Source organism: Mesoplodon densirostris, chromosome X (assembly GCF_025265405.1).
Source record: "Mesoplodon densirostris isolate mMesDen1 chromosome X, mMesDen1 primary haplotype, whole genome shotgun sequence".
Taxonomy (NCBI): Eukaryota; Metazoa; Chordata; class Mammalia; order Artiodactyla; family Ziphiidae; genus Mesoplodon; species Mesoplodon densirostris.
In genome coordinates, this window is record NC_082681.1 from 50,071,838 (window position 1) to 50,087,518 (window position 15,681).

The 15,681-nt window shown below is 42.2% G+C and overlaps 2 protein-coding genes across 8 annotated transcripts in view; both read right to left on the reverse strand.

The window, feature by feature from the left end:
• GPRASP2 (G protein-coupled receptor associated sorting protein 2) overlaps positions 1-12,505 on the reverse strand; it is a 127,368-nt gene extending 114,863 nt beyond the window's left edge. The window contains exons 1-5 of one of the 7 annotated variants that reach the window (XM_060087181.1): positions 12,400-12,505; positions 12,118-12,176; positions 10,476-10,555; positions 10,039-10,138; positions 8,200-8,256 (exon numbers count right to left, since the gene is read on the reverse strand). The gene's annotated coding sequence lies outside the window, so the exon portion shown is untranslated. Of the gene's footprint in view, positions 1-8,199; positions 8,257-10,038; positions 10,139-10,475; positions 10,556-12,117; positions 12,177-12,279 lie in introns of all 7 variants that reach the window. The other 6 variants (XM_060087183.1, XM_060087180.1, XM_060087184.1 and 3 more) reach the window with 6 other exon arrangements.
• Positions 7,903-12,512, reverse strand: ARMCX5 (armadillo repeat containing X-linked 5). The gene is given in 4 exon segments (XM_060086438.1): positions 7,903-9,662; positions 9,665-9,850; positions 12,118-12,176; positions 12,400-12,512. Coding segments are annotated over 4 exon segments (1,860 nt in total). The 3' UTR covers positions 7,903-8,160.
• Between the last annotated feature and the right edge of the window lie 3,169 nt (positions 12,513-15,681).

The window sequence follows — 15,681 nt, forward strand, 5'->3', positions numbered from 1 at the left end:
CTCAAAAATGTATATAATTGTGCTTTGACCTCTAACAGGTGGAACAGTCCTCAGAGCTTTCTGAAAGTCTGCCTTCCTAGTTATAATCCTCAGGTTGTCTCAAATAAAATTTTCTATTTCTTTCTTAGACTGTCAATTTTTCAATTTTTCATCAACAGATCCATCCCTAAATTCCATTGGTAACTTTTACCCTTAGTAATGGGTTGTAGCACAGCTGTTGCTCCATACCATGCACGACCATGAATCAAAGGTTCCTCAACCCCCACCCTTTCATCCTTTCTTTTCCCAAACTACATGTTTATGTGAGCCAGGGCTTTCTAGCAAATCCCACTTCTCTGACACCAACTAAAGTGGTTCTGAACCCAATTCCAATGTGTGTGTGTTGGGGTGTTGGGGGGAAGATAGTTTCCTACAACAACAATTCTCAAATGCCAGCAAGGTGTCCTATGATTAAACTTAAATATGACACTATCTACCCAGAGAGAGCATCAGAGTCCACAGGTCAGGGGCTCAGTCCCACAAGACTGCTCTCCACTTCAAATGTCAGTCTCAAGCCCAGGGTGTTACTTGTGCTTCTGACCGACCAACTACAGATTGGAGGTTTCCATGACCCGCTCCTTGGACTTCAGATGCCAACTGCGAATCCAGGTTGCTACCTGTACGGCTAGCCAGCTACCACCTGGCTATAAATTAGAGATTCCTATGGCTTCCTCCTTGATTTCAATTAATTTGCTAGAGTGGCTTACAGAATTCAGAGAAACATTTTACCTACCAGATTACTGGTTTATTACCAAAGGATGTAATTCAGAAACAGCCAAATGGATACATAGGGCAAGGTATGGAGAATGGGTACAGAGCTTCCATGCTCTCCCAGTGCTCCACTGTCCCAGAATCTCCCCATGTTCTCCAACTCAAAAGCTCTGCAAACACCATCATTTTGGATGTTAACAGAGGCTTCATTACATAGGCATGATTGATTAAATCATTGGCCACTGGTCGTTGATTCAACTTCTAGCCTCTCTCCCCTCCCAGGAAGTAATAGGGGGTGTTTCGACTGAATATTACGACCTTCTAATCACAGAGTTGGTTCCTCCGGTGACGAACACCATCTTTGGTGCTTTCCGTAAGTCACCTCATTAACATAAACCCAGTTGTGGTGGAAAAAGGCTTGTTATGAGTAATAAAACACCTGTTTCACCATAATGGCTCTGAAGTGGATTTTAGAAACTGAGGACAAGAGACCGAATATTACGACAAAACGGCTCCCATTGCTCTTATCATTCAGGAAATTTCAAGGGTTTCAGGAGCTGTGAGCCAGGAACCATGGGTGGAGACCAAATATATATGAGAAATATATTTTGGTCCTCTGAATGACCAATTATATTACTTATAAATCACAACATCACACAAAGCTTACTACAATAACTAGAGCAATCTAAACAGTATGGTACCAACATAAAGATAGACATATAAACCAGTGAAACAGAATAAAGAGCCATGAAATAAACCCTTGCATATGTGGCCAAATGATTTTTGACAAGGGTACCAAGATCATTCAATGGTAAATGGACATTCTTTTCTAGAAATGGTATTGGGAAAACTGGATATCCACATGCAAAAGAATGGATTTGGAGCTTTACCTTATACCACATACTAAAATTAACTCAAAATGGAACAATGACAAGCTCAAGAGCTAAAATTTTGAAACTCTTAGATGAAAACATAGGAAAGAACTTTATGGCATTGAGTTTGGCAATGATTTCTTGGATAGGACACCAAAACACCAAAAAAGATAAATTGGACTTTGTCAAAATTAAAAACTTATGTGCATCAAAAGACCCTTTCAAGACAGTGAAAAGGCAAGCCATAGAATGGGAGAAAATACTTGCAAATCATAATATATGATAACAGGTTAATATCAAGAATATTTAAAGGACTCCTAAAACCTAACAACAATAACAAAAAAGCCAAACAACCCTATTTTTAAGGATTTATTTTTAAGGACAAAGGCCTCAAATAGACATTTTTTTCAAAGAAGGTATGTAAATGGCCAATAAGCACATGAAAAGATGCACAACATCACTAGTCATTAGGGAAATACAAAGCAAAACCATGAGATACCACCTCACACACATTAAGATGGGTATTATCAAAACACAGAAAATAACAAATGTTGGCAAGGATGTGGAGAAATTGATACCCATGTGCATTTTTGATGTGAATGAAAAATGATTCAGCGACTGTGGAAAACAGTATGTCAGTTCTTCAAAAAAATTAAACATAGAATTACCATATGACGTAACAATTCCACTTCTAGTTATTTACCCAAAATAATTGAAAGCAAGGGCTCGAACAGGTATTTGTACCACCAATGTTCTTAGCAGCATGATTCACAACAGCCAAGAATTGGAAACAACCAAAATGTCCATTGACAGATGTATAGATACACAAAATGTGGTATATACAAACAATGAAATGTTATCCAGTCTTAAAAAGAAATAAAATTTTGATACATGCTACAAGGATGAACTTTGAAAATATTATGCTATATGAAACAGCCAGACACAAAGTAACAAATATTATAAATACATTCTAGATACATTGTATCTAGATCTGTCAAATTTGTAGAGATAGAAAATAGAATAGTGCTCACAAGGGTCTGATCAGAGTGGGTAGTGGGAAGTTATTGTTTAATGGATACAGAGTTTCAGTTTGGGATGATAAAAAAAAAGTTCTGGAGACTGATATTGATGATGGTTAAATGACAGTGTAAATGTACTTAATGTCACTGAATTATACACATAAAATTGGTTAAAATGGCAAACCTTATATGTTATTTTACCATAAGTTTTTAAAAACCATAGAAATGTACAGTACAAAGGGTGAACCCTAATATACACTAGGGACTTTAGTTAGTAATAATGTATCAATATTCATTTGTCAACTGTAACAAATATATCACACTAATGCAAGAGGCTAATAATATGGGAAACTGTGTGTAGGGAAAGGAGGTGGTGGAGAAGAAGTAGTAGTATAGGGCTTCCCTGGTGGCACAGTGGTTGAGAATCTGCCTGCCAATGCAGGGGACACGGGTTCGAGCCCTGGTCTGGGAGGATCCCACATGCCGCGGAGCAACTAGGCCTGTGAGCCACAACTACTGAGCCTGCGCGTCTGGAGCCTGTGCTCCGCAACAAGAGAGGCTGTGATAGTGAGAGGCCCGCACACTGCAATGAAGAGTGGCCCCCACTTGCTGCAACTAGAGAAAGCCCTTGCACAGAAACGAAGACCCAACACAGCCAAAAATAATTAATTAATTAATTTTTAAAACAAAGAATGGAGGGCAATGTCTACACTATATACTGAGTGCCCTTAAAAAACAAAGTAGTAGTATAGGGGAGCTCTCTGTACTATCTGCTTAATTTTTCTATAAACCTAAAACTTCTCTAAAACATAAAGTCAAAGAATTTTTTAAATGCCAGTATTATTGCATTTTTGGTTTGTTATTCCTTGTTTTTATTCCAGTGTATTTTATTTATTCATTTATTTTTATTAAAGTATAGTTGAGACAATATTATGTTAGTGTTAGGTGTACAACATAGTGATCCAACAATTAAATACATTATGAAATGATCACTACAAGTCCAGTAACCATCTGTCACCATACAAAATTATTACAGTATTATTGACTCTATTCTTTATGCTGTATATTACATCTCCATGACTTATTTTATGACTGAAAGTTTGTATCTCTTAACCCTCTTCATCTACTGCCCCGTAATCCCCCACCCCCCACCCCTCTGGCCACCACAAATTTGCTCCCTGTATCTGTAAGTCTGTTCATGTTTTTCCAGGGTTTCTTTTTGTTTTCTTTTTCTTTCTTTTTTTTTTTTTTTTGGCCATGCAGTTTACAGGATTTCAGTTCCCTGACCAGGAATTGAACCTGGGCCACAGCACTGAAATCCCAGAGTCCTAACCACTAGGCCACCAAGGAACTCCCACTGTTTCCATTTTGTTTTGTTTGTTTTGTTTTTTAGATTCCACATATAAGTGAGCTCATATGGTACTTGTCTTTCTCGTCTGATTTATTTCACTTAGCAAACCATCAACAAAACGAAAAGACAACCTACTGAATGGCAGAAAATAATTGCAAATGATATATCCAATAAGAGGTTAATATCCAAATTATAAATAAATCACACAACTCAATATAAAAAAAGAAAAATGAACAATCCAATTAAAAGATGGGCAGAGAACCTGAATAGACATTTCTCTAAAGAAGACAGACAGATGGCCAATAGACACATGAAAAGATGTTCAACATCACTAATCATCAGGAAAATGCAGATCTAACCACAATGAGATATCACCCCATACCTGTTAGGAAGGCTATTATCAAAAAGACAAGAAGTGGGCCTCCCTGGTGGCGCAAGTGGTTTAGAGTCCGCCTGCCGATGCGGGGGATACGGGTTCGTGCCCCGGTCTGGGAGGATCCCATATGCCGCGGAGCGGCTGGGCCCGTGAGCCATGGCCGCTGGGCCTGCGCGTCCGGAGCCTGTGCTCCGCGACGGGGGAGGCCACAACAGTGAGAGGCCCGCATACCGCAAAAAAAAAAAAAAAAAAAAAAGACAAGAAGTAACATGTTGGCGAGGATGTGGAGAAAAGGGAACCCTCATGCACTGTTGGTGGGAATGTAAACTGGTGCAGCCACTATGGAAAAAAACAGTATGGAAGTTCCTCAAAAAATTAAAAATAGAACTAGCATACCATCCAGCAACTCCACTTCTGAGTATTTACCCAAAGAAAACAAAAACACTAATTTGAAAAGATATGTGCACCCTATACTCACTGCGGCATTATTTAGAATAGCCAAGATGTGGAAACAACCTAGATGTCCATCAATAGATGAACAGACAAAGAAGATACACACACTCATTACTGAGTAATAACTTTTCATTCTGTTTTGGTGTGTGTATGTGTGTGACATCATCAGTATCGGCATCTGAACCAAATCTGGGGTGATGTGTATTCTGTCTCTGAGGGGTGGCCACAACAGTCCCAAAAAGAAAATATATTTTTCTGTATAGTGGAGCCATGGGTTTCTTGCAGAATGAAGAGAAAGGGAGAGGGAATTAATTGTAAAGCTTTTCACTTAATAGAGTTATTCATCTATGCTATCTTTGGTAATTTTAATATTGTATTTCAAAACTTTACTATATATATAATGACATTAATGGATTTATGTAAATTATAAAAGTTCCTACCATTGTTCTTGGTATACCAGAAAAATGACATTACTTTAACAGGAGGCTCAAATGGAAAAGGCACAACCTTTGAGCCATTTCGTCTTGTTTCTTATCCACTTGAGATTTATACACCAAGGGATGACAGCCACAGAAGTTTTTGTCTTTCATACCAGACTAGTTTTGACTCAGAAGAAATTATCTGTTATGAAAACTGACGGATGATACTGTGTCCCTCCTCTAAAAGCTTTTTGTACTTGGTCACTGGCTCACTGAGGGATGAATCATTAGTTCTGGATGAGGATTTCTCACCTAAGGTGCTTCAGAGAGCCTGAAGTCCCATGTGGCTTGAATGCAGGTGGGATATAATGGGGACAATGAAAATATGCTGAAGGATATAGAGCCTTGAAAGACTTGCTAGGGAATTTGGTGATATTATATAGATGGATTCCCCTGAAAGTTCCTCATTTAAAATTGAGGATAGATAGATAGATAGATAGATAGATAGATAGATAGATAGATAGATAATTAATTAATTAATTAAATTGAGGGCCCAGCAAAGGGTCGGTAGGTGCTAATAGTCCAGTTGTGTTGCAGGAAGATTTCCTGCCTTGATGACGGGAAACATGAGAAATCTACACTGATTTTTACCCCCAGCCAGCAACATATTGAGACAAGCAACATCTGGATCAGCCCTGATACTACATGGGCTTGCCTGAATTATTTTTCCAGAAAAGGACATGAAACAAGAGATGAGCAATGGGGTTTTGACTTTGAGTACACCCCAGGAACAATTTGGAAACTGACTCTGTCTTCCATAATTCCTACTCAAGGACAGACCATCAGCTTCTTGCTTTGATACAAACACCTACATACCCCAAACTCACCCTTCTCTTTAACTAACGGAAAATTCCACAGCCATCAACTGATTAAATGTGTGCTCCATAGGGCATTTGAGACACAGAATATTTCCAAAGGGTCTGGTCCAATTGTACTGTGAAGATCCCCAATTCTGAAAGCAGTACCCACAGCTGGAATTCCAGACTATGGGAGTTTTGTGGACTAAAAACAAGTTATAAAGAACACCAAAAATCATCTAAGTTGCAACCGTATGTTGCAAAAAGCCTATCTACATTTTTTCACCCTTAATGCACAAATGTGGCTGGTTGTCTTTCATTTTAACTCCTAGATATACAGAAGATAGTTTCAGATTTGACCTCAACAGAAATTAAACTAAAGATAGCTGCTAAAACTAGGGGTACATGACACCTTGTTGAGATTTGTAGGTTTAGGCCTTCCCCCAAACACTTAAAAAGTTAGGAGAGAGAGGAAGCTCAATAGAAAGACCAGTATTTGTACACTGTATTTCTCAATACCCAATTTCCCAATTCTGGGCAGTTAAGGAAAGAGGAATGATAACAGCAAAGGAGACAGAGGGTAGGAGAGGCAGAGGTGACCCCAGATCCCAATCTAAAGTCGGGCATTCTATGCCACAATCTCTTAACCAGAACTTAGCTTTTGTTAGGTATAAACAGGAGGAGCTGAGGTAGTATAGACAACATGGCTTCAGCTCTGTAAACTGTACAAATAAATAGGATAGTGGGATTAGGGGAATTAATTTCTTCCTAACCGCACACTCCTAAAGGACTTTGGTCTCCTGTGGCTGTCTCACAGAGCTGAGCTCTAATCAAAAGGGATCAGCACAAACAGGGCACTGTCATCAAGCACAGGTGCAAATCACCAAGTCCAAAGCATTGGTCAGCAAACAAAAGCAAGTATGAGAGCAAACAGTCATAAAGATGGGGCAAATGAGATTTTCCATGAAGCAATTTTTGTAGTTAGACCCTAGAAAGGCCCTCCTCTGAGACCCAGGAATACAGGGTGAGGGAGCCTCAGAGGAAGCAGTAAACTTGGTACCCCAAGATGGGGTACCTGGGGCCTCCCTGGTGGCGCAGTGGTTGAGAGTCCACCTGCCGATGCAGGGGATACGGGTTCGTGCCCCGGTCTGGGAGGATCCCATGTGCCGCGGAGCGGCTGGGCCCGTGAGCCATGGCCGGTGGGCCTCCGCGTCCGGAGCCTGTGCTCCGCAACGGGAGAGGCCACAGCAGTGAGAGGCCCGCATACCGCAAAAAAAAAAAAAAAAAAAAAAAAGATGGGGTACCTGGCTGTTGAGGGTACAGTGGGACTAGGTCCTTTTAGAACCACACTTCCATGGCTTTGCTAAATGGGAATGAGAACCAGGAATTTTCTTGGAGGTTAAAAAGCTTCAAGATATCCTGATGGGACATCTTATGTGAAAGGCTGAGCACAAGTTCTGGGACTCAGACTGGAATGAAAGCATCTGTGTTCCTTTACTCCTAAGTCTATGTCTTCACCCCTTTCCCCAGGTCTGCCCAGATGTCAGCCAGTAGCACAGTCCTGTCTTCTTGTGTACAGGGTGATTCTACTCTTTGAACATGCTGAAACTAAATGATCTTTCAATGTAAACTTGTTTTGTTTGTACCCCACTACAGACACAGACAGTGCTCTTTATTATTCTGTTACTTGTGCTTTATCCCTCTGACTAGACTTCAACTGAAGAACTAGGACAATGTTTTCACCAGTTTTAGCATGCAACTTTATTTACATGTAAATGAAGTATTAAATGAATACAGTTATGTCAATATAAAGCACAAAAGTATAGTTTACTCAGGATGAATAAGTTCATTATTAGGTCATATTGCAGAAATAGTAAAAATATCTTAATTTATATAGCACAATAAAAATCAACAAACATTCAAGCTCTCAAGATCATTTGGTATCCATAAAACTGGCTCCTTCAATCAGCACAGATGGCATAAATATTGAACTTATAATATGCATTCATTTTATATTACAACACCAAAAAGTTATTCAAGGCTTTGTGAGAACATACGGCTATTCAGAGTTTGAGTATTAATCGTATAACTTTATCTCTCACCTCAGGATCACTGTGCTCTGCTAAGTCTTGTAGTTTCTGACCAAACTCTTTTGCTTCCTGGAATATGGAAATAAGTTCAGATTTAGTGAACTCTTCCTTGGTAAATAGCTTCACCTTCTTTTTGAATTGGAAATTTATATTCTCAAATATTTCAATGATATTAAGAATATTGGCCTTTGACTCATTTTTGTTAAAGGGCGCAACCAATGATGACAGTACTTTGGCACTGATCAGTTCTCTTGTATTGGCTTGATTTTTAGACAAGCGCAAAAACACTTTTAAAACATAAAACTTGGTTTTGCCACTTCCCTTGCTTAACAAGGTGAGGAAATCTGGAATGTAACTGACAATCATATGGTGGTCCTCAAATTTTACACTCAGCTGCACTAATAATTTTAGTCCAGCCAGTTGCTCAGGGGAGTTCAAAGGATAAGAGATTATGTCCTTACAAACTTGGTTTACATATGACTGCCCTGTTTTTGGTTCTCCAGAAGACTTAGAGTTGTCATCCACCATATTTAAAGGTCTAGGGTGTTCTTTAACATTGGGATTATTGACCAAGTTTTCAATCATAACAGTAATACCTACATCATGAATTATATCTTGGGTAAATGGATAAGCAGGACTGATACCCATTATCATTGTAGCTATTTCATGAATGAAAGGATCCCTAGTTAACTTAAGTAGGGCAACGAGTTTATCAAACTCTTTAGGCTCTAAACTAAAAACACGTGATTTGCAGCGGCAGGCTTTTGGATTGGGTCCATACTTTTCCCTATACTTAACCTGTTTTTTGAGCTCAGCTAAGGTCTGGAAGTAAGGCCCATTATAGGGTGGGATCTTGGTCAGAGGCCGAATCCCCAGAGGAGTTTCAATCAAGGTCTCAACCAGAGTCCAGTTCCCTTCTGGAGGCAAGGATCGCTCCCCTCCCTCTACTGGGACTAGGACACAAAACCTGGCCCTTGACCATGCTGCCGCTTTTTGCTTTATAGTAAGTTCGGGTTTGGGTTTGGGTGTGGGCTTGGGCTTTTCCTGGATCTTACATGGAGGCTTATACACTTGAAAAGGGGTCTCTTCTTCAGGCCAGAACCAGGATCCTACACTAGGCTCTTCTCCAGTCCAAAACCAAGAGCAGACATTTTCTTCAGCCTCATCACTGGACTCAATTACAATACCAGCTCTGTCCCCCACCCTCAACTTGATGCTGGCCTCTCTCCTTCTCTGGGACCTGGAACCAGTATTGTCTTTATCATCAGCCTTAGCAAAGGACCTGATATTGGCTTCACTTCCAGCACCAGCCTTGACTTCATACTTGGTCACAGCACTGACCCTGGATTTAGGCATGGCCTTTGACTTGGTTTGGGACACTATACCAGGTTCTGTAGGGGGGTCTGCCTTAGTCTCAGCCACAACTCTAGTCTTAGTTTTAGCTTCCATCTTGCTCACTTCCCTTGTCAAGGCACGGCCTCAGCGTAGGTCACTGCCTGTGTCCTGGCCACTGCTCCATCCTCAGGTTTGGCCTGGGTCACTGGTCCTGTTTCTGATTCTGCCTCAGCCACTGCCTTGGCTTGGATCTTAGCCTTGGCTCTAGTGTTGGCAGGGCCACAGATTCCAGCTTTCAGGCCAGCCCCAGCCCCTCCTCTGCCCTTGCCTTAGCCTCAAAGCCAGTCATGATCCAAGTTAAAGGCAAGGCCAAGTTATGTATCCCCACCCCCGTCTCAGCCTTGACTGAAGGTCTCTCCCAAGTTGGTATTTTCATACAAAGTCCAGTTGTCACTCAGCCCCCTTTCCAACTATAGGCTCTGCCAGTGATATAAACAACGTGCAGAGGAAGCTCACTCAGGGAAGGGAAGGATGGCTGTGTGCCTGAGCGCAGCCCTGTGGAGGGTGGTGGTCTTCAGCCACTCCAAGGCCACCAGATCTGCCACTGAAGTTGGACCTAGGGGTGGAGGAAGGAAATGGGGCTTTGAGTCTTTTCCAACTTTTTGCTCATGTTGATTAGCACAGAAAGACAGGAAAGTATGAAAATTCAGTGCTAAGTGTAAAAGGTCGATAATTAGCAAACTCCTTCTCCCTTCATTTCATGCTCCCTACTACTGTAGTTGCAACCGATCTTTTTCCCAGACACAAAACAAGGGTATGGAGAGTGGAAAAGCTGAATGGGAGTGAGAGAGACTGAAGAATCCCTAGACTGGCTCTCTGCCCCTACTGCACCCAAGCAGATCTCCACTACTTCATCCTACAGGTCTACTGAGGAAGTCTCCACATACACTAACCTTCTCTGATCTGGAGTAATTTTCTCCTCTTTTCCTTGCTTCCAATGATGACAAGCCCTACAGCAGACCTAAAGGCAGATCTATGGACAAATAAACAAACAGGAGGATTGGAAACTGATCTCTTGTTAGACTGATCTTGGTCCCTGGTCCCTATATATGTAGTTTGTCTAGTGTTTCCCTCCTTCTGGTCCCTTCCCCCATTGCCTGCTTCAGGACTGCTCCTCCTCCCTGTTTCCCACCATTTTCCACTTCAGTGACTGCCCAGGCATTTCCCTGTTTCAAAAATGGGCTGGGGTGAAACATAAGAATAGGAAAACCAAGTGGGAAGTAATAAAAGCAGGTATTACCCTTCTATACCCCCAAAGCTTAGGAAGGCTCCCAACTAAGTCAGCAGGGGACCAAACGGGTTAGTAAACTGGCAAAACAGAAGAGATAGAATTCTCTATCTCAATCACTCTACCCTCACACCAATCTAAACAGATATAGGACACATTTCTCTTCTTCATTATTTCCTAGCTTCAAGTTGGGTTACCATTTACAAGCCTTCACAACAACTTAGAGTTCCACAGACCTAAGGACAGACTTACACGCAAAGATCCACAAATGCAGAGATAAATAAATAAATAGAGACAGTGGAGACTGAGCCCTTGGTAGAGATCAGCACGTAGGACACTGATCCTTTCTGGATACAAGTACCTGATTGCCAAAAATTTCTCTCTTTCTTCCTCCCCTCCCCCAAATCTCCAAGCTTCTCTGCTCCATTCTCAAAGTCTGACAATTCCCCTGCAGAGACAATTCAAAAATCGCTGCAAGAGAGTGGTGGTGTTAGTAGGGATGGAATGCTCAAACCATGGAAATTGGCTTCAAAATAAATGAAAAGTATGATTTCCAAATTTCATCTAAGTTCTTGTGTTTCCTTTTTCTCCCCAAAGTCTATCATTTTCTTTAACACAATGGGAATAAGGGAGGGCTGTTTGGAAAGCTGGCAGAAAGGAGATCTGGAATTTTCCCTAGATCCCTACCTGCTCTAGTCTTAGCCATCTACCACATTCAAGCACTGACCTCTCTACAGAAATTAAGCCAATTTTCTTTTTCTTATACCCTTTGAGGTTCACTGCCCCCTACCGGTCTTTACAGAAACATACAGTACCGCAAATGCAGAAACAGACCTACACATATAAACGCATGATACATACTCAACGACCCAATGAAAGACAGTGGGAGAGACTTGGTTATTAATAGTTAGCCTAGTAACCAGGACAGGAGACCCTTTTCTAATCCAGGGCCTTGATTATCAAACACAACCTCCTTTTACACTCCTTCCCTCTCAGGGCTCCCCAGACCACTGCTGTCACAGACAGCAGCAGCCCCTCCTCCTATTGATGTAATCCACCATTTCTCCGCTAGAAGCCGCTACTACACTCCTTTCCCTCCCCAAACATGGTGGGTGGGGGGAGGGCAGTGTCTGGAAATCAAGCTAGCAAGAGGCAGATCATTTTTAATTTATCATTGCGTGCCGCTCAAATGACCCATGTCCCTCTCTCCCTCTCACCACCCGCGCCCCATGACCAAGTCAAATCTCCCACGTTCATCTCTGACACCCGTATCCACACTCCCAAGCAATGCCCGCCTTCTCACTGACCTGCTCTGCTTGGATGAGAGGCAGTTTTCTCATTTCCTTGCCTCGAGGGGTGCCGAGCCCTAAGAAAGAGGGACGGAGAGTCAGACGGATACAAGGACACGAGACAATGGCGGCGACTATGTTTGGGGTTTGGCCCGGCACGGCGGATTCATTACGAGATACCTGCTTTATCAGATGAAGGGCCGTAACTGGCAAACGACTGTAACTTTCTGGAATTTCCTTCTCCTTACCGCCCCCAGGACGCCTCAGGGACCCGCTCCTAGTGACTCTTTTAACAGCTACCTTTTCCACCGCAGACTTTGTCTCTCCACGTCCCCAGAACCAAAACCGAGCAGCTCGAGGGGAGTTGAAGACGATCCGGCCTCACGGAAGCGGAGTGATACCAGGCCTTGCATAGCGCCGCTTTCTCTGTCGGCGAGCTCCGTCCCGCCTACCCTGGCTGTTTCGGTACTGGAGTGGGCAGGGGCGGGGTCTGGATTTTTAGAAAGCAGCGCTGGATGGAGAGAAGCCGACTAAACCAAAGGGTCTCGGTATTAGTTCCCCTCTGTTAGGGAGCTCCTCCACCCCAAACCTACAATCTTTTCCCCTGAACTGAAATGTATACGGGTTTCGGGAGGTGACATCAGTGAATCCGCTTCGGCCTGATAAGGCGGACGAATACCAAAATATAGTTGTTACAAATTCCCTTCTCCAGAACCTGCGGCCTGCCGTAGTGGGTGGGTTGGGGGAGGGGCCGAGGTAAGAAGGTCAGGAAGGAGGCTCAAGACTGAAAGAGGAAGGTAAATTCTGATCTATGCCAAAAACTATGCGTCCCCTTTATGATAGAAACCCCTTCAAACCGCCCTTCTCAGCAATCAGCCTTTTGAACTAAAGGGCAGGGGCGGGGCGGGGCGTCTGGAAAGCTGCTCTGGTCCGACTTGCTGATCAATATCAAACACCTTAGTCTTTTCTTGTTCTTCTCCTCTAAGTTTCTCGCCCTTATTGCCTACCGTATTTCTTGCACAGAAATAGTCGAAGGTAAGGTGGGATGAGAATATAGGGAAAGCACAGATGGACGGAGAGAAGCATATTAATACTAAACTACCCCGTTGTGTACATAAGGCATTCTTATGCCCTGCCTCCCCTCCTGATGCCCACGATATTTTCTGCACCTAAACATGCAGGAGCCTGAGCATGGGTATGTGGAAAACAACTCTGTACTCATGGAAGAGGATGAATCTCAAATATCTTTGTACTCTTGAGCCACCTCCCACCCCACACCCCCACCACAGGGTTTCCTTATTTGTCACCTAAAATGGAAGATGAAGTGGAAGAGAGTTAGGAAAGCAGCACTAAAGTGAGAAGGGATTAAATGCCAAACTATCTTGTTGTGGGGCCCTTTTTACGCCTGACCCACCATATTGCCTGCACAAAAAGTCAGATGAGGTAGAGGAAATATCAGAAAAGGAGGCTGGAAGAGGAAAGGCGATTTGAGGCCAGACCACCCCGGAGGTTCTGGGCAGCCCTCCCCAGTTCTGCTTTCACTGTCCCTGGGACCACGGACGGGAGGAAGGTGGGAGGCGGCGCCCGTGGAGGCCGAGCCACTGCCCCTCTTCTACGGGAAGGCAGCCCTAGATGGACCTCTGGCCTGAGGAAACAAACCACCTGTCTGCGCCAGTGTCGTCACCCTCTCTGCCACACTGCCATTTTCTCAGTCGCAGTGGTAGCACGGTAGCACACTTTGCCATTTCGCCGCCCCTGCAGTTGCCCAGGAAGGAGGGTCTTTCCCTCTCAGGACCCGCACCGGCTCAGACAGTCCTCCCGTCTCTCATCCCATAGCCAGGTGTCAGGCACCAGGTAGGGCTGGTCCTGGCTTCACTGTCCTCTCTAAGAAAAAAGGGACACTACCCATGCACTTCTCAAGGGAGATCCTGGCTGCTCTCCTGACTTCTCTCACCACTACATACTGCCTAATGAATGCATATGCTCATTCTCCGTGAATATATAAAATGTTTTGGATTTTCCATTCCAAGTTGAAAAAAGTGAGGGGCCATTGAGTCATGAAAATTCCACGGCACCTTCTACTGTTTGCAGATCAAGGCCTATCTCTAGGTTTGTCTTTGTCTTTGAAGTCTGTAACCCCAAGGCTTAGCCTAGAGTCTGCCACATGGGAGATGCTCTGTGTATAATTTTCAAAGGAGGAAGGAAGCAAATATTTTTTAAAAATACATTTTGGAAAGAAACCTGGAGAATCTTAATATCACATTTTGCAATGAACATTTGGGAGGATACACGCAATTTAGATTTGATAGGTTTTATTTTTCCTTTTCTGTCTTCTTTTCATGCTTGAAACTATGCCTTACTAAGCTCCTTAATATATAGCAAACCCCTATGAAATCATAAAGAAAAGACCCGTGACCAACAATCCATTAGAAAAATAAGCAAATATATGAACAGATTGTTCATAAAAAAGACAAATCAACATTTCTTAAATGTATGAGAAAATGTTTCATCTCATTGATAATAACAAAAGTGCAAATTATAATTACAATGATATATTGTTTCTCATCAATCATATTGGCAAAGAACAAGAAGTTTGGAAACAAATCGGATTGGAGAAAAGGTGGGAAAACTGGCATCCTTATACATTGTTAGTGGTTTACCTCTTTTGGAGGGTAACCTATTGATAGACAAATATGTGAAAGAGACTTGGAGGCTTACTTGTATGAACTTTTGTGTGTGCTTTTCAAATTTCTAACCTCATATTTATAATAACTACTCAAAAATAAATTTTAACTTAAATAAAATATGCCTTATAATCAGAGGATATTTAAAACACACCACATATTCTTAGAAATGCTCCAAATCCTCAGACTTACACACTTAGATTCTAAACCAGGCCACCATATTAGTAAAAGACAGTGAGAAAGGCCCACTGATTGTCTTAGAAATGTTTCCAATTCTGAAATTAATGAGGGTAGATGGTTTATCCTCCAGATTTGAAGGACAAACTTCCAAGAGGCCCTAAACTACACATTTCTCCTGTAAGATTCACAATCTATTTTACTGGGTAAGTCCATAATAAATGCTGTACGGACACTATTACTACTATTAAAGATAATTTTGCTTTCCATCGAGGAGACTGTATCTGGATACATATAGAAGTGTGATGTGTAACAGCACTCTTGATACTTAGAACATATCCAAAGAGCAGAAAGGGTAGCCATTGAAAATAATGATTACGGAAGATAAGCTTTCTATTTTTTAGGCATCTTTTTTGTTTTAGGGTGGTCCCAGATTTTGGTCCTTCCATCGGAGGAAACAAAGAATGGTGAGATAGTTCTCATGATTATACTCTTAACTGAATTCATATGCTGCTTTAGAAATGTTCTTTGTACTGAAAATCATTTAACTTCTTTTCTATTGCATTTTTTAAAATTAATTAATTAATTAATTTATGGCTGCATTGGGTCTTCGTTGCTGCGCGCAGGCTTTCTCTAGTTGCGGCAGGCAGGTGCTACTCTTCATTGCAGTGTGCGGGCTTCTCATTGTGGTGGCTTCTCTTGTTGTGGAGCACAGGCTCTA